The sequence below is a fragment of the Heptranchias perlo genome, chromosome 15 (assembly GCF_035084215.1).
Source record: "Heptranchias perlo isolate sHepPer1 chromosome 15, sHepPer1.hap1, whole genome shotgun sequence".
NCBI classification, from domain to species: domain Eukaryota; kingdom Metazoa; phylum Chordata; class Chondrichthyes; order Hexanchiformes; family Hexanchidae; genus Heptranchias; species Heptranchias perlo.
This window is the reverse complement of record NC_090339.1, coordinates 36,329,615-36,349,438: the sequence shown is the minus strand read 5'-3', so window position 1 is coordinate 36,349,438 and position 19,824 is coordinate 36,329,615. Positions and strand designations below refer to the sequence as shown.

General features: G+C 42.1%; 1 protein-coding gene across 2 annotated transcripts; it reads right to left on the bottom strand.

Annotated features, from left to right (window-relative positions):
- Nucleotides 1–2,851: 2,851 nt before the first annotated feature.
- Nucleotides 2,852–19,154, bottom strand: pdzd11 (PDZ domain containing 11). Of its 2 annotated transcripts, none has more exons than XM_067997065.1 (7): nucleotides 19,041–19,154; nucleotides 15,101–15,244; nucleotides 10,931–11,014; nucleotides 9,567–9,623; nucleotides 8,039–8,137; nucleotides 7,412–7,472; nucleotides 2,852–4,033 (listed from the first exon to the last, which is right to left on the bottom strand). In XM_067997065.1, exons 2-7 carry the CDS (start codon nucleotides 15,209–15,211, stop codon nucleotides 3,999–4,001), a joined length of 447 nt encoding a protein of 148 aa, XP_067853166.1. In that variant the 5' UTR covers nucleotides 15,212–15,244; nucleotides 19,041–19,154; the 3' UTR covers nucleotides 2,852–3,998. The 2 variants fall into 2 exon arrangements, with proteins under 2 accessions (XP_067853166.1, XP_067853167.1); XM_067997066.1 differs by lacking the exon at nucleotides 19,041–19,154 and adding an exon at nucleotides 17,032–17,052.
- Nucleotides 19,155–19,824: the final 670 nt, after the last annotated feature.

Genomic DNA, 19,824 nt, shown 5'->3' with positions numbered 1-19,824 from the left:
TTCTTTGGTTTCTCACCTTTTATTGTCAAGGGATTGCTCATTACAAGGTAAGTCCCACCCTTAATCAAGAGATGTATGTGTACACTATTACAACAATAGTTCATTCTTTTCAGGTTTTGTTCACAATTTTGCGCTAAATAGGTGATCTCACTCAAGTCATCTGACTCTGGTGGAAAAATTGAATTGCTGCACTGATGTAGAGGGCCCTTACCTGAGGTATTAAGGTATATTAATCCCATTCATAGGAAGCTTTATTTAAACTGTGCAAAACTTGATCTGGGAGTACATGCTGAAGTAGTGTACAGGAAGCTTTACTTTGCATCTAACTAATTCTGTGTCTGACCTGGAAGTACTCAATGCTGAGTGCAAAAATGGGAAAGTGGTCAGTTCTGCAGTAGTGATATCACTAAGCACAAAATTGTTTTGTACAAATCAATATTTTTACCAAAAATGTTTCACATATTTGAAAAGCTAGTCTTTTTATGCCTGTAACACAGGGCATTGCATCAGGCACCACCACCTCTGTTAAAGGGACAATCCAGATTTAGTGTTCTATAATTCCTGGAAATCTTATCCAAATTAATGCCAGACCCCTCTCTGTTCCATGTACCAAGAGTGAACAGTCAATCTATTTGCATATAATTGTTCTTGGCTGTTTGATGTTGTGTGCCACATCCAACCTTTCAAGAGTTTGATTTGTGTAGTGTATTAATAGTTAGGACCTAATCAAACTGATGTATTTTTATGTGTAGCTATAATACCAAGGCTGCTAGTGCCTATACATGTGTGCATGAAAAAGATGAGTTTGGGGTCCCATGTTGGTTGTTCTTGTTTAGAGAGTGAGATGACCTCTACAGAGCAGGAAGATCCTACATCTGATCCTTTCCAGCGTGGCACTAGAGCATTACAATTGGTTAGGGAATGATCACGATCAGGCTTCTTGATATGGATTGCTATTCATTTTTCCACCCCCCGCCTCTCTCCTCCTCCCTCCCATCCATTATGATTGGATAGTTTGCCAACAATCAGCCTAGACTTGCTTGGGAGGAGAAAATAAGTGCCCATTGAGAACATACTTCAAGTGTTAGTGCCTTTTGGGAGAGGTGAAACCTAGCAAAGAAGGAAATAAATGGATACGGTTGGTTATCTGATTGATGAATCCTGAGCTTGGTGAATGGGTTATATCTGTTGTTTTAACTATTTGGTTTTGTTTTGGTACTGAAATCTTCTGCCTCCAGCAACATTGCCAAAATCGTACTTGAATCAATGTCTGTATCTGATGAATGCTAGTATTACAAATCACTTAGTTATGTTTACATTGATTTCACCTGTTGTAACACATTGGTTTTTTTAAAAACCTGAATTATAGCTATATATAATTTGCCTAACCTTTTTTGCAATTGCTCATCAGTTTATTAATGAACCAGAATTCAAACTTAATTTCTGTTTTTACTAACCTGATTTGTAAGAAAATGTAAAAAAATTACAAGTAAAAAATATAGTCACTAAACAATTGTGTGTGTGTGTGTATTTCTTATCTGAAATTTGTGCCAGATGTGGGATTTTAAGTATGGTGTTTATCCAGGGTAATCTATACCTGACTGGGCATTTGAGGGGGGCAGAAGGAGCTTTACATCAAACTTGCACAGTATTGGAGGTGGGAGCAAAAAGGGAAATGCTTTTTTTTTTCTCATCCCCCTCTTCTGATGTCACTTTACCTAGGAATCACATTGCAGAAAGTACATCTCTGCATGGTGGAGTGTTTGACCTGTAACCTACAAGCTTCATCACTCCAATCATTTCCCAGTTGCTGTAGCCTATGGTGTTCTGTACTTCACCTTACAGCAGGTATGGTTTAGCCAGACCCTCAAGGAAACTGGACAAAATGTTCCTAGTGCTACTGCATTAAAACAGTTTTTGCCACTTATAGTAAAGAAGTATTATTTTGTACACTAGATTAGTTATACTTGCATTTATATGATGTCCTACCAAATCATGTGCCAGGAATTTGTGGTTGGAGGTGGGGTTCTTCCTACTGTCTGAGTACACTTTCTTCAGAGATTTTGCTAAACAGCTAAAAGTGGCCATTTACACCATTTTGTCAAGGATCCTGAAGTTATTGCAGGAGAATATAGGGGGAATTCTGCCCCCATGTACAGATTAGGAAAGATTGGACTGTATTCCAGATACAGTCCAATCTCTCCTAATAATGTATCTTTTAGTTTGTGTTCTTCAACAAAGCTACTAAACCCATAGTTTGTCTTTTCCGTTTGGCTAAATATTCAATAACAGCCAATGATAAGCTGCAGGTCTTCATTCATTCTACCACATGCCACAGCTGGGATTGATAGACAAATTCATTCAATACTTCCTTAATACCTTTTGAGTATTATATACCAATAGTTTTCTTCATGTAAACATTATTTGACATCAACTCTAGTTCCTTGACATGATTAAATAATAAGAATACTGTTTTTTAAATCATGCAGCACTACTGGAGTGAAATATTATAACTACAGATTACTCTGCTGCAGTTTTGTGTGTGAACACAGACTTAGTGGTGAAATAAAACCGTTTTATTCTGGTATCACTTTTTCTTGGAAAAACAAGCCTAATGAACACAGCATTCATTCAAAGACATGAGGTCAAGAGTCCATCTTACTCTCTCAAAATGAAGTTAATATACACAGCAGCAGTGGAGCTAAAGACAGGGTAACAACCACTACCTGCATAGATGAGAGCATGTTTAGTATAGAGCATATGTCAAAGTCCCAAATGTGAGATCCAATTATTCTCTTAATCAAGTAACTCAATATGCTTATAAAAAATAAAATTCAGAATAGATAAGGAGTTTAAAAAATACACACTGGTTTATTATTCCAAAATTATCCACATAAAGCTCCCCACAGCTGTTATTCACTATCATCTTCCTTCAAACCTCTGGCCCATTTAACCTCTTCTAGATTACCACCCCTATCTTTCCATTACAGCAGCTAGTGGTTTCTTGAACAAGGGCAGTACTCTGGCCTTACTGACCCTTCCTGGAAGCTCATGCTAGCTATTAATCCCATCTGTGTAAAGAAATATATCATGGGCTCTGAATAATCATTCAGTGCACAAAAGATCCAGTTTCTTTAACTGTCTTGAAATGAGGGTATAGGGTGCAAACAGGCTAAAGTGGCTGGTATATCTTTCAAAACAATATATAATTAAATGCACAGACACTTGACAGTAGTGCTGAATGTGAAAACTGAGTTAACTGGCTAATATAACATAATGAACAATGAAAAGTAGTAATCACGAACATAAACAGCACTCGTGAGATAGAAGGTAACCCAGGTATATTTACAAGATGGGATATTGATGCAACACATGCTTTATATAACAAAACTAATGAAGGCAAGGGTCTCCTTCAAAATCCTTATGTAGGATATGTTAAGTTTTGGTCCAGTATACAAGTTGCATAAATATTATACAGCAGTAGCCTTGGTGTACATAATTCCTACAGGGAAAATACTGAGTTGTAACCAACAGCCCTATATAAATTCTTGTCCATTATGATAGTTATAAAACAGCACAATGTGGGTACTCACTTATATGGAGTTGGGGGTTTCTAATGCTAGTGTGCTTAAGATGCCATCCAGACCGCCCCCCACCCTGCCCCGAGACAGTTCTGGAACCAGGCACCTGTTAGATCACTAGAGATTTTCTGAACTTTTTGGGAAAACTCCAAATGATTTACATTGACTGAAACAGACTGCAGATACTAGAAATCTGAAATAGAAAATGCTGGAAGAATATTTATAAAACTCAACTTTGATTTCCAAATTTGCCCTTCAATAAATACAAATCCCAAATTTCAGAATCTCACTGCAAATTGAACTAGCTGCTATCTGTTGTAATCATCTGACTAGACATCTTAAAAGTACCAAACTTTCCAGCTAATTTCTAAGGCACAGTGATCCCACTACATGGCTATTTATCATCAGGAGCTCCTCTTAATGAACTGTCCTTTCCTTCTGCCTTCGAAAATCTGAAAGAAAACAAATCAGATAGATAAAATCTGACAATCCAACATAAGAGGATCAAGAATGCAAGTAGCTTTCAATCCCAAAACAGTGTATGCTACAAAGTAGTTTTTGTGACTTCCCCACTGTAGACATTTACTATCTGGGAACAGATCATTCAAGCCAGCAATGTAAAATAAAAATCATATTGCTGATTGCATGGGTGGGCTGACAGTTCAGACTGCCTGCAGCAATAATAAAGAAGAGCTGCTCCTACTAGTGGGACCCATTTAATTTTGTCAGCAGCAATTTGCCTCATTTATATTACAGCACTGCCTCTGGAGGTATGCGGATCACCTCATTTGTAAAGAGACTGTGCTATAATATAAATGGGATGCCAATGCTTGCTATTGCCTCTGCTGAAATATGATCAGCAAGCTTCATTGTATTTGATGCAATAAACAACAAAGCCATGCAACTCACCCCACTGTTTAGATCCTCATACAGAAGACACTCTGATTTTATACCTCTACTCTCCATCAGTCAGCAATCCATCTTTTTATGAACACTTTGACCAAGTCAATGTTCACTGTATTTACTATTTTTGGGTAAAACCAGATAGTGGACAAGATAGGAATACAGCAAGGATTCATACTTTAAGTTGATTTTTTTTTGGCAGATAAATTAATTTAAAACCTTAATAACCAATGCTTCTACATCACAAGTGTGAAAAAATGGACTACTTTAAGAAAGGATTTTGGTATCTGGTTCCTATTTTAGAAATTTGAAGGCAGTTACACAAAGGATAGATGGCAACCCCAACCAGTGGCAATCTACATTCAACATGCTTAATTCCTCATAGCATTGTAACTGTATGCACGAAACTTATTGGCAGTGAATTCTCATTTCTATTTAATTGTAGTGAGCAATGCCTGTGCCTACAGTGATTAGCCAGTTTCTTTTAAATGGGTTAAGAATTGCATTAAAGCAGACAGGAATTTGATCTGAATGCATTAACCAGTGCACCTGCTGTAGAACCTAATTTAGGACTTGCTGGGAGATGTATTCATTCATTCATCCCTCTCTCTTCCTTTAAAAGGTCCTCCTTAAAACCCACCTTTCAAAGACAAAGCTTTCAGTCACCCCTCCTAATATCTCCTTCTTTGGCCACATCCTTTTTTTGATTGTGACTTTGAAGCACATTGGGGCATTGTGTGTTAAAAGTGCTATATAAATGCAAGTTGGAGTTCAATTTTATGTTTATTACAATTTGCTTTGCTAGGGAATGATGTTTTAATCTTTTATCCCAAAGAGATTTTGAAGCTCCCCATGGTCTCACAGGGTAAATGCACTGACATGTGCAGTACTGCATCACAGAGACCAGGAAGAACCCAGGTTGGATCCCTGGTATGCACCGTGTAAGCTGATCACAGCTCGAGCACTAAAACTGGCCTCAACATCACTAGATTACCTCCAAGGGAAGGAGAAAAAAAAATCTACCAGCTTTCTCGTTCCTAATTATCCAGTTACCACTGCTGGAAAGTGCACATGTTGGGGGAGGACAGGATCAGGCTTTGTTGAGATGCTTGCCACTGTCAAAGAATGTCAACATTCACTGTCTAGACATATGAAATGGCCAAAGCAGTTTCTAGGAACATGATCTCTTTCCTCTGTTGGCCCCACATGATCCAGGTCAGTAAGAGAACACTAATTCAATTTTCTCAGACACAAATAAAAGGTGCAAGAGGCCACGACTGGAGATAAAAGAACGCAGAGTGGTCAAACAAACGGAGGAAGAAATTTGAAAAATGATGCCATAGTCAACGCAGAAGCAGCGAAGCCTGAGGAATTTGAATTAAGTACTTAATCTATTACCCCACACTAATTTTAAATATATAATTGGTTATAGTTGACTTGGGCTAATTAACTTAAAAATAACATACAAGTGGCAAGGGTAAAAACCAAACTATTAACTTTGCTACCTTCTCTCCATTATTTAAGAAGGGTGGGAGAAAGAAACCAGGTAACTACGGACCTGTCAGCCTAACATCAGTTGTGGGGAAGTTATTAGAATCTGTCATCAGAGACAGAGTGACTGAGCGCTTAGGCAGATTTGTACTGATCAGAGAGCCAGCATGGATTTATGAAGTCATGTCTGACTAGTTAAATTTTTTTGAGGTCACTAACACGGTAGATAAGGAAATATCTATGGATGTTATCTATATGGACTTCCAGAAGGCATTTGATAAGGTTGCGTACAAAAGACTATTAGCAAAAATGAAAGCACACAGAATTGGAGGCAATCTTGTGACATGGATTGGTTGGGAGGCAGGAGCCAGAGAGTAGGGATAAAGGGTACATACTCTGTCAGGGTGTGACAAGTGGTGTTTCCCAGGGATCTGTTCTGGGGCCTTAGCTTTTCACCATATTTATAAATGACTTGGATGAAGGAATAGGGAGTTGTATATCCAAGTTTGCAGATGACACTAAGTTAGGAGGCACAGTAAGTAGTGCAGATTGGAGCAGGAAGTTACAAAGGGATAAAGACAGTAGAATGTGAGTGGGGAAAACTGTGGCAAATGGAGTTCAATGTGGAGAAGTGTGAGATCATCCACTTTGGATCCAGGAAGTTAAATCAGAGTATTTTCTAAATGGTTAGAACTAGAAACTGTGGAGGTGCAAAGGGTGTCCATGTAAAGACATCACTAAAAGCTAGTGGACAGGAACAAAAAGCAATCAAAAAGGCTAATGGAATGTTGGCCTTTATCTCAAGCGGACCTGAATACAAATGAGAGGAAGTTATGCTTCATTTGTATACAGCCATGGTCAAACCCCATCTGGAGTACTGGGCACTGCATCTCAGGAAAGGTATATTGGCCTTGGAGGGGAGGCAATGCAGATTCAACAGAATGATACCAGGGATTAAAAGGTTAAATTATGAGGACAGATTGCATTAACTTGATTAATAGCTCCCTTGAGTATAGAAGATTGAGGGGTGATCTAATAGAGGTGCTTAAAATGATAAATGGATTTAATAGGGTAGATAAAGAGAATCTATTTCCTCTGGTGGGGGGAATCCAGAACAGGAGAACATAATATTAAAATTAGGGCCAGACCATTCAGGAGTGAAATCAGGAAGCATCTCTTCACACAAAGGGTGGAACTCTCCCCCAAACACTGTGGATGCTGTGCCAATTGAAGCTTTCAAGGCTCACAGCAATAGATTTTTGTTAGGTAAGGTTATGAAGGGATATGGGTCCAAGGCAGATAAAAGGGGTTGAGATCAGTGGGTCACAGACAGATAAATGGGGGTGAGATCAGCCATGATCCAATTGAATGATGAAACAGGCTCAAGAGACTGAATGGCTTACTCATGTTCCTAAAACAATTAGGTTTGTACTTACTGAATGGAAAATAGCGAACCCTCATTGTAATTTCTCTGGCAGATTTCAGGATCTCAACCGCCTGTGCAACAGAAATAAATACAACTCTCAGCAAAAAAAAACCCTCTAAAAAGGGAAAAGAACAGATGATTTTTTTTTCTGCTGAAACAGCAAACCAGGTTTTGTTGCTATAATAAACAAAGTTATCGGAACCAGAACCCATCCAACAGCAATGCTATGTCTGATCATAAACCGGTTTATTTTCTTTTATTAACTGTCATGTACATTCTCCTGAATTTCAACCCAAGCTTCAAATCATGACACACAAATAATTGTTTTAGTCTCCAGGGACTTTTAGTCAGACAAGATTTATCAGCCTTTAAAGTATTCCACACATATTCCACCTAGTGGCTTGGCTCAAAACAGGCAATTAAAGGTCACTATCATGTGGATGGGGCATCATCACCATTAATTGCCAGGTCACACACAAGTGCAGAAGGCACACCCTGAATTAGTATTGCAAGCTTTCAAAACTCATGCCCCGTGTATCTTTAGTCTTGCAGGTTCACATAACGTGTTCATACAAATGTCCAAATTCGACATATCTGCCACTACATGTACTGTATGCTATATGACTCTGGTACTCACCTTGCTATGTTCTATGTCCTGAAAGTCAATGTCATTCACAGCAAGGACCTGATCTCCCTCTTGCAGCCCTGCATGATCTGCATCAGAATCAGGAATCACCTGTGGTAAAAGGTAATTGCCCAGACACTGGGGTTAGTATTCAAGAAAGCACACACAGCCACTCTTCTTTAAAAGCACTTCTCGCCTTACTAGGTCAGAGATCTGGGAGCAAGTCAACAAATGGCCTTTATCTCCGCTGAGAGTGGTGCATAGGGAAAGGGGAAGGGGAGAATTATTATTTATTTTTGTGTGTGGTGAATTTCTGTGCTTGTCAGGAAACTGAACACTTCCCAATTTGGACGCCGAGTGTCAGCAAGCATTTTCATGCCAGGTACAGCATGGATTAGGTTTGGAGTAAAAGGTCTTCTACTCTATGCCAACAATGCACCGTAACCTTAGGAACAAGAGTAGGCCATTTAGCCCCTCGAGCCTGATCGGCCATCATGGCTGACCTGTTACCTAACTCCACGTATCCGCCTTAGCTCCATATCCCTAAATACCTTTGGTTATCAAAAATCTAATCAATCTCATATTTAAAATTAACAATTGAGCTAGCATCAACTGCCGTTTGCAGAAGAGAGTTCCAAACTTCTACCACCCTTTGTGTGTAGAAGTGTTTCCTAACTCCACTCCTGAAAGTCTTGGCTCTAATTTTTAGGCTATGTCCCCTGGTCCTAGACTCCCCAACCAACGGAAATAGTTTCTCTCTATCTACCCTATCAATTCCGCTTAATATCATGAACACTTCAATCAAATCACCCCTTAATCTTCTAAATTCAAGGGAGTACAACCCTAGTTTGTGTAATCTCTCCTCGTAATTTAACCCTTGGAGTCTAGGTATCATTCTAGTAAATCTACGCTACACTCCCTCCAAGGCCAGTATATTCTTCCCACGGTGTGGTGCCCAGAACTGAATACAGTACTCCAGGTGTGTTCTAACCAGGGCTTTGTATAGCTGCAGCATAACTTCTACCCCCTTGCATTCTAATCCTCCAGATATATAAGCCAGCATTCCATTAGCCTTTTTGATTATTTTCTGTACTTGTCCATGACATTTTAGAAGAATGACCTCTACTGCATCAGTGTGACATTTTTCCATTTCCCACCACACCATTCCAGCAGCTTTGCTGAGTAACACTGCCAATTAAGTGCTGAATTAAGGAAAGTTGTGCGCTGAGGTGCCATGATCACTAGGAACTGGATTGAGACTGTCCAAACTCATTTCACATTGGACCCTTATGGCCAGCATACAAAGGAGACTTTCGTCCATCAGCCTAAGTTGGATTTAAAATAGCATTTTAAAAATATTAGATTTTCAGAATTCCTACAGCACAGTTACTCTGCTACCTAAATTCCCATCACTCCTTGGTTGACACCTCACAGTCCTATGCCTATGTTTTTGCTCAAGCTATAACTGAGAATCTAACCTCAGCATCATGCATAATAGCAGTGCACAAAGCCATAACACATTCAAGCCAAGGACACCAACCTTTGATATGAAGATGCCAAGCTGTGAGGCCTTGCCCCCTCGGATGTTGAATCCAAGCTGCAGGAAACAGGAACACAATTAAGTTTGTGGAACATCAGAATTACAGAACTTCCAGGGTAGAATTCTGTTACCCTTCAGATAAAGCAATACTATGGTGATAGCAACACCAAACACACAAATGGCATTACCACTCTTTTTTAATCACCTTGACCTAGGGACTCAAGCTTACTTTTGGCACCCAGATGGCTCAATTAGTAAAGAATAGCATGAAAATCAACCATTTGGACCAGATCATCATAGGTTCAAGTCCTGATCCAGGATGAGTTATCCAATTTCAGCCAGGACAATAATTAAAGTGCTACAATTAGCTTCAGCACCATAGACTGGGAGAGGAGGGGAGGGTGAGAGGGAGAAAAATCAGCCAGAGTTCCTGCTCCCTTTCACACTCTACTGACCCCTGCTAGAAAGACCCACGGGCTGTGAGACCCACCCACTGAATAAATTATTTACTATCCAGATTTGTACAGAGAATGATCACTTGGGTTGCGGTTGGGCACCCGTCACAGGAGTCCATACCATCACAAGAGGAGCGGAAAAAATTAAGAAAAACAAACACTATTTGGTCATCTACAACAACAAAGTTGCAAGTAGTATTGCCACCTTTTTAATTTGTGGATTACCTCAACTTTGGACTGCTCTCAAAATCTGACAAGCATCTGCAGAGCTATTTTTCAGCCATTTATTCCCTCCTCGCCAAGTCAACTAGATTCATGAAAAATAACAACCAACAGGCCACATCAAAACTAACCTGCACTTAACATTGGAACACTGTTAAAAGCAATTTAGTGTCAAATTACGAACAGTCTTATGCCGACTAGAAACTGAGTTGTGACTGTCCCAAACTCATTTCATGTAGGACCCTTACAGCCAAGCAGACAGAAAAGACTTTCATCTCATCAGACCAGGCTGGAATTTTCTTCCCAGGCACTTACTAAAGCCATTATTGGAAAGTGTGGTCCGGGGTGGGGGTTCTCTCAGACATTCCTTTTTTCCTTCCTGTAGAGAAATGGTTGACCGCTCCTGTGGGTCTTAGCTTTGGTCAGGAACTCACTGCCTGGGGTAATCACAGGGTCAAACCCACATCCTACCACTCTTGTGGTGTAGCAGGTTGCACTTGCAACTTGCTAACCAATTTAAACTGGTTTAGAACACAACTTTTATTAACACTGGCAAAAAACTATTCCTTACAGAAAAACTTGGCATTGCAGATAAAACATTTTGTCCACAGAAGCTAATGCATTCAAGACTTAATAACCTTGTCCTCTAACTACAAAAAGACTGGCTTGAGTATGAAGAGATATTACCTGAGCCCCAGGGGGTTTTTTAAGCAGGACTGTTCGAGGCAAAAATTGGGTCAGCTCATTGTTGTAGTCGGAGTGATGTAACCTCTAAGGAATCAATTAAAAACACTTTCAAAACTTTATACATTTAAAAAAATATACATAGAACCATATTCTTCATTCCCTGGAAAATTCAATTTCTCCTTCATGACCACTGATGTTGCAGCTTCAGTGAACAAGGTACAGAAAGGACACCATTTTTTGAAATGTCACTCTCACAACTATCAAGTTCAGGATGGCCCATTTTGTAACAAATGCATGTGTTATAATTATCTTTTAATTTGACAAAATTAGTGATAGCATAGTGGTTATGTTACTGGACTAATAATCCAGAGTCATGAGTTCAAATCCCGCCATGGCAGCTGGGGAATTTAAATTCAATTAATTAAATAAAAAATCTGGAATGAAAAAAAACTAGTATCAGTAATGGTGGCCATGAAACTACCGGATTGTCGTAAAATCCCATCTGGTTCACTAATGTCCTTTAGGGAAGGAAACCTGCCGTCCTTACCCGGTGTGGCCTATATGTGACTCCAGACCCACAGCAATGTGGCTGATTCTTAATCGCCCTCTGAAATGGCCTAGCAAGCCACTTAGTTGTAAAAATCTCACTACAAAAAGTCATAATGAGAATAAAACCGGATGGACCACCCAGCATCGGACCACTAGGCACCGGACACAACAAAAGCAAACCAAGCCCAGTCGACCCTGCAAAGTCCTCCTCAATAACATCTGGGGACTTGTGCCAAAATTGGTAGAGCTGTCCCATAGACTAGTCAAGCAACAGCCTGACACAGCCATACTCACAGAATCATACCTTTCAGTCCCAGACTCTTCCATCACCATCCCTGGGTATGTCCTATCCCACCCCGCAGGACAGACCCACCAGAGGTGGCGCTACAGTGATATTATGTCAGGAGGGAGTGGCCCTGGGAGTCCTCAACATTGACTCCGGACCCCATGAAATCTCATGGCATCAGGTCAAACATGGGCAAGGAAACCTCCTGTTGATTACGACCTACCGCCCTCCCTCAGCTGATGAATCTGACTTCCTCCATGTTGAGCACCACTTGGAGGAAGCACTGAGGGTAGCAAGGGTCAGAATGTACTCTCGGTGGGGGCGTCAATGTCCATCACCAAGAGTGGCTCAGTAGCACCACCAAGCTGGCCGAGTCCTGAAGGTCAGAGCTGCCAGACTGGGCCTGCGGCAGGTGGTGAGCGAACCAACACGAGGGAAAAACCTACTTGACCTCGTACTCACCAATCTACCTGTCGCAGATGCATCTGTCCATGACAGTATTGGTAGGAGTGACCATCACACAGTCCTCATGGAGACGAAGTTCCATCTTCGCACTGAGGACACCACCCAACGTGTTGTGTGGCACTACCGCCGTGCTAAATGGGATAGATTCAAAACAGATCTAGCAGCTAAAAACTGGGCATCCATGAGGCGCTGTGGGCCAGCAGCAGAATTGTATTCCAGCACAATCCGTAACCCCATAGCCCAGCATATTCCTCACTCTACCATTACCAACAAGCCAGGGGACCAACCCTGGTTCAATGAGGAGTGTAGAAGAGCATGCCAGGAGCAGCACCAGGCATACCTAAAAATGAGGTGCCAACCTGGTGAAGCTACAACACAGGACTATATGCATGCTAAATAGCGGAAGCAACATGCTATAGACAGAGCTATGCGATTCCACAACCAACGGATCAGATCAAAGCTCTGCAGTCCTGCCACATTCAGTCGTGAATGGTGGTGGACAGTTAAACAACTAACAGGAAGAGGAGGCTCTGTAAACATCCCCATCCTCAATGAAAGCGGAGTCAAGCACGTGAGTGCAAAAGACAAGACTGAAGTGTTTGCAACCATCTTCAGCCAGAAGTGCTGAGTGGATGATCCATCTCGGCCTCCTCCCGATATCCCCACAATCGCAGAAGCCAGTCTTCAGCCAATTCAATTCACTCCACGTGATATCAAGAAACGGCTGAGTGCACTGGATACAACAAAGGCTACGGGCCCCGACAACATCCCGGCTGTAGTGCTGAAGACTTGTGCTCCAGAACTAGCCGCGCCTCTAGCCAAACTGTTCCAGTACAGCTACCACACTGGCATCTACCCGACAATATGGAAAACTGCCCAGGTATGTCCTATCCACAAAAAGCAGGACAAATCCAATCCGGCCAATTATCGCCCCATCAGTCTACTCTCAATCATCAGCAAAGTGATCGAAGGTGTCGTCGACAGTGCTATCAAGCGGCACTTATTCACCAATAACCTGCTCACCGATGCTCAGTTTGGGTTCCACCAGGACCACTCGGCTCCAGACCTCATTACAGCCAATGGCCAGACATGGACAAAAGAGCTGAATTCCAGAGGTGAACTGCCCTTGATATCAAGGCAGCATTTGACCGAGTGTGGCACAAAGGAGCCCTAGTAAAATTGAAGTCAATGGGAATCGGGGAAAACTCTCCAGTGGCTGGAGTCATACCTAGCACAAAGGAAGATGATAGTGTTTGTTGGAGGCCAATCATCTCAGCCCCAGGACATTGCTGTAGGAGTTCCTCAGGGCAGTGTGCTAGGCCCAACCATCTTCAGCTGCTTCATCAATGAACTTCCCTCTATCATAAGATCATAAATGGGGATGTTCACTGATGATTGCACAGTGTTCAGTTCCATTCGCAACCCCTCAGATAATGAAGCAGTCCGTGCCCGCATGCAGCAAGACCTGGAAAACATCCAGGCTTGGGCTGATGAGTGGCAAGTAACATTCGCGCCAGACAAGTGCCAGGCAATGATCATCTCCAACAAGAGAGAGTCTAACCACCTCCCCTTGACATTCAACGGCATTACCATCGCCGAATCCCCCACCATCAACATCCTGGGGGTCACCATTGACCAGAAACTTAACTGGACCAGCTACATAAATACCGTGGCTACAAGAGCAGTCAGAGGCTGGGTATTCTGCGGCGAGTGACTCACCTCCAGACTCCCCAAAGCCTTTCCACTATCTACAAGGCACAAGTCAGGAATGTGATAGAATACTCTCCACTTGCCTGGATGAGTGCAGCTCCAACAACACTCAAGAAGCTCGACACCATCCAGGACAAAGCAGCCCACTTGATTGGCACCCCATCCACCACCCTAAACATTCACTCCCTCCACCACCGGCGCACTGTGCCTGCAGTGTGTACCATCCACAGGATGCACTGCAGCAACTCGCCAAGGCTACTTCGACAGCACCTCCCAAACCCACGACCTTTACCACCTAGAAGAACAAGGGCAGCAGGCACATGGGAACAATACCCACCTGTATGTTCCCCTCCAATCACACGCCATCCCGACTTGGAAATATATCGCCATTCCTTCATCGTCGCTGGGTCAAAATCCTGGAACTCCCACACGGACTGCAGCGGTTCAAGAAGGCGGCTCACCACCACCTTCTCAAGGGCAATTAGAGATGGGCAATAATTGCTGGCCTTTCCATCGATGCCCACATCCCATGAACCAATAAAAAAAAAGTGCAGATTACCTGCACCACATCTCTGGGTTAGTGTTCACTGATTGAGATACTAGCTTGGAGAAATGTCCTTTTGAAGTGAAAGCAAATATGCCAGAATGCAATGTACCCCTTTTGCACAATCTAATTCATATAAATAGGAATGGAAGAAAACAGTCCACAGATTAAACACTTATTTACTAAACTAGAACAGATAAGGTAGTCATGTATATGACTAGGTTGGCTGGGCAGCTGCTACACTCGTTGTGTAATAGCTGCCCAGCCCAGTAGATGTAATCACATTTTTCTTTCTCTACTGGCTGTAATGATCATATGCAAAATAAATTTGGGTACTCTTTCCCAAGATTTTTGTGCAGACCCACAGTACAATACCACCCTATTAGGTTAATCAGGAATGGGAATCCTTGCTGATTTTTACCTTCCTTGGCCCAGGGATACTAAGGCCAATTCCCACACCCCAACTATTGCACCAATTGAGGCCAGTTTACTCAAAGATCAGGTATTGAGTCTAGGGCATTTTGGTCTGTATTACTCAGTACCACACTGGTCGTTGCTTTTAGCACTAGGTCAACAGTGCAGCATTAAAAAGAACTTATGTAAACAACACGGTTACCTCATGCAGTGGGATCCAAGCAGGAGGGTTCTCGTAAGGTGGCAAAAATACTACTGGATACTGATAGTCATCATAAGAGCCTTTTGGGTCCACATATACCCGGTTCGACATTGATCTACAATCTCTGAAAGAATCCAGTAAAATCTGCAAACAGAGGAACACAAACTCCAGTGAATGTGTAACATTTTTACCCAATGCACAAACTTACATAATTTTACAACACCAAGTTATATTCCAACAATTTTATTTGAAATTCACAAGCTTTCGGAGGCTTCCTCCTTCCTCAGGTGAATGTTGTGGAAATGAAATCCTCGAACCCTTCGCATTTATAAATCACAGAACAATGCCTGGTGATTACAGATAGTCTTTCCAACTGCCCGTTGCCACGGCAATCACAGTGTGCAGACAGAGAGGTGTTACCTAAAAGGCCACCGAATACACAAACCACCAAAAAAAAGAGGCAGAAACATAGAAAAGACAGCAAATGACCCGTTATATTAAAAACAGATAACATATGTTCGCTGGTGGGGTTACGTGTAGCGTGACATGAACCCAAGATCCCGGTTGAGGCCATCCTCATGGCGAGACCATGCAGACGCTGCGACAACGGATGAACGGACACCGCGCAACAATCGCCAGACAGGAGGGTTCCCTCCCAGTCGGGGAACACTTCAGTAGTCAAGGACATTCAGCCACCGACCTTCGGGTAAGCATACTCCAAGGCGGCCTTCGAGACACACGACAACGCAAAATCGTCGAGCAGAAATTGATAGCCAAGTTCCGCACCCATGAGGACGGCCTCAACCGGGATCTTGGGTTCATGTCACGCTACACATAACCCCACCAGCGAACATATGTTATCTGTTTTTAATATAACGGGTCATTTGCTGTCTTTTCTATGTTTCTGCCTCTCTCTCTGTTTTTTTTTTGGTGGTTTGTATATTCGGTGGCCTTTTAGGTAACACCTCTCTGTCTGCACACTGTGATTGTCGTGGCAACGGGCAGTTGGAAAGACCTTCTGTAATCACCAGGCATTGTTCTGTGATTTATAAATGCGAAGGGTTCGAGGATTTCATTTCCACAACATTCACCTGAGGAAGGAGGAAGCCTCCTAAAGCTTGTGAATTTCAAATAAAATTGTTGGACTATAACTTGGTGTTGTAAAATTGTTTACAATTGTCAACCCCAGTCCATCACCGGCATCTCCACATCACAAACTTACATAGTGAGAAGTCATAAATATACCTACACAAAATCACTAGATACGAACGAGAAAGGCCATTCAGCTTATCTTAGCTCATTCATCCAGAAAGAATCTACAGTCCACTCTTCACAACATCTAGCTGTTTCTTAAACAATTCCAGGGTTTTTGCCTCCACTGCACTACAAGTTGATCACACTGTGTGTGAAGCACTACAAATCAGTCTTAAATTTGCCCTTTGTTAATTTGAAGCTGCACCCCTTATCCTGTCTTGGTTTAACTTAATGGAGTTTATTGAATATATTTTTCCATACCATTTACTATCTTATATATAGATACAAGGCCACTTCATACCCAAAATGACATTGTATTTTGCACATCAGCAAGAACTTTGTATTTTGCAAACTGCACAGTACAAAAATTCAATGGACCAATTTGCAAGTTGGTACCTTCAGTAATATTCACCAACTGCCTTTAAGGGAGTTCTTTCAATACATTTCCCATCTCACTAATCTAGGTAATGTCAAAAAAAATGTTGCAAACAAAAATAAACACCCCACTTGGTAATTTTAGAAATTTCAGAAAACAAGGCTATTCGGCTCATCATTTCTGTACCATTTAGTCCACATTCATGCATGAATTCTTATTTGAATCCTATTTCCCTGTACTAAAAAATGTATACACATTGCTTCTTTCAATATGTAGGGCCTCAGTTTTACAAGTCTCTCACGTTTGTTTGAACTTGGATCCTAACTAAGAAGATAGCTTGTTATCCATTCGTTTCTTCCTTTCTGTGGCGATTCTATGGGTGGTGAAAGACTAAAAACAGGAAAGCAGTGCATAATTTCTCTTAATAACAATGTTGTGTACAACTAATTCAATCACAATTTTGCAACATAGTGAAAAGTATTGCATCATACTGAGTAACGAACGTGTATTTACTGTTGTTCTCCAAACCTGCACTCCTATTGCATTTGTTCCTTTGTATTATTACAGCTCTTACATTTCCCACTAATTCCACTATACCAAAGATGGACCTTACAGATTCATTGCTTCAAGTCGAACATTCAAACAGCTTTCAGCAAATGAAAAATTTAATTTGAGGCAAGCATTTTATAAATGTCATTTTTTACAGGGGCATTTCTGGGTATGTTACCCATTTTTTTTGTACCCCACTTCGTCTATTGCCGCCAGCTGGAAGGGTAGGTGCACAGTCTGCTCCTAGCCATCGCCAATGCCCATCTAAGTACAATACTCTTCAATTTTCCCTCCTCTTGCTTGGAGACATAGCAGCCTCTGCTCAGTACCTTCCCAAGTTAATTTCTTATTGCGCTGCTTATTCTTGGGGATCATCTTTGGGAAAGGTAAGAACCATAAGAGTTAATTATCAATTTTCAACACAAGTAATTCTGTACATACTTACAATTTTCTCCAATAACTTAACAGCAAACAATAAACTGTACTCATTAGATGCGGTTCATCCCATGACTGCTCTCTTGCATTTATTATCCTCAGCTAGTTGCCAGGGCAGACTGGTCCTTTAACGGCACATATCTGCTCTGGAAGCAGAAGAGCCAGCAAAGAATCCTCCATTCTACTTCAGAGTTGACATTCCAGTTTTAGAGTGGGCTGTCCAGTAATTTGTAAATTAGAGGCAAGATATCAAAAGCATGTTTTCCTTCCCCATCAATATAGATTATTTTTAACATTTAAGCTTCCAAAGATCTTTCATCAGCAACCTTCATCCGCTCTATCTCCTGCCCCAATTAAGGTCATAAGCTTTTACCCAGTCCATTTTTAAAAACAGCTGTGCACAAACTCAGTCAGCACACAGACAGCAGTCTGTTTAAACACTGCAATCAAAACTCGCACTTTTTCTGTCCAGTTTTAATTTTGCAAGATTGCCAGGGACCAATCCAAACACAAGAGTCCAAGTCAAACTCAGGTGGGTAATCACCCTGAGCCATATCTGCTGAGCAAGCAACATCATAAGAACCTTCGACCTCAACTCCACTTTCCTGCCCGATCCCATATCCCTTGATTCCCATAGTGTCCAAATATCCATCAATCTCAGCCTTGAATATATGCAATTTTCTACTCCAGAATACCCTCTGGGGTAGAGAATTCCAAAGATTCACAACCCTCTGGGTGAAGAAAATTTTTCTCCTCTCAGTCCTAAATGGCCATCCCATTAGTTCTAGACTCTCCAGCCAGGGGAAACAGGCATCACATGCACGCAGCACTTCATGCAGCATTAATCCCATGGTATGATCCCATTTATAGGCCAGTAACACGAATGAAAACTGCAGTAAATAAAAAAGGAAACTTCTCAGAACACACAGGAGGCCCACCAACCTCTGGAAGAGAAGACTGCCCTTTTTTATTTACCCAGAGGGTGGTGAGGATCTGGAACTCACTAACTGAAGGGTGGTAGAGGCAGAAACCCTCATCACATTTAAAAGGTACTTGGATGTGCACTTGAAGTGCATAACCTACAAGGCTACAGACCAAGTGCTGGAAAGTGGGATTAGGCTGTATAGCTCTTTTTTGACCGGCACAGACACGATGGGCCGAATGGCCTCCTTCTATGCCGTAAATTTTCTATGCTCTTCGGGCCAACATCCCTCATCAGAACCCCTTTAAGAGGGGCAAACTGCAGGGATCTAAATACACCTGGCGCATCCAGACCCTTCTAACACAATGAACCGACGCAGCGCCGGACTTTATCTCCATCTTTACCTTCGCCTCTGATTTAAAATCCGAAATCGAGAACAGTAATGTCTAAATCAATAACTCCGCCAAAATCATCCAGGCCTGTGCGGAGCCCAGGTGTACCTCCCCCGCTCCTGACGTCAGCCGCAACGGGTAACCAATAGGAGCAGCTGAGGATCACGTGATTTGAAATCGACGTCGGAGGTTCTGAAACGCGAGGGGCGGGGCAAGTGAAATAGTGAGGGGCGGGGCAAGTGAAATAGTGAGGGGCGGGGCAAGTGAAATAGGAAGGGCGGGGCAAGTGAAATAGGAAGGGCGGGGCAAGTGAAATAGTGAGGGGCGGGGCAAGTGAAATAGGAAGGGCGGGGCAAGTGAAATAGGAAGGGCGTGGCAAGTGAAATAGTGAGGGGCGGGGCAAGTGAAATAGTGAGGGGCGGGGCAAGTGAAATAGTGAGGGGCGGGGCAAGTGAAATAGTGAGGGGCGGGGCAATAATGAGATGCTGCGAGACGGGGCGATCAGTGTCTGTGGGGTTACAAACAGACCACGGGAATGCCAAACTGTAATACACATCATCAATGCCTTCTCCAAAAATAGAGCATAGCTAATAATAACAGTAAGATTGTATGATGTGGATTGTATGATGTAAGATTGTATGTGAGTTAAATTAAAATTTGATCCTCATGGTCGCTGATAATCCCCATAGCCTGCTTGAAGGCTTCAAGCGTATGGATGGATCTCTTTCCAGGGTCATCCGGGCATGCACAAGGCCTCGGGAGTCTGAGCGACCTTCCCTGCGGACGCATCCTGGAC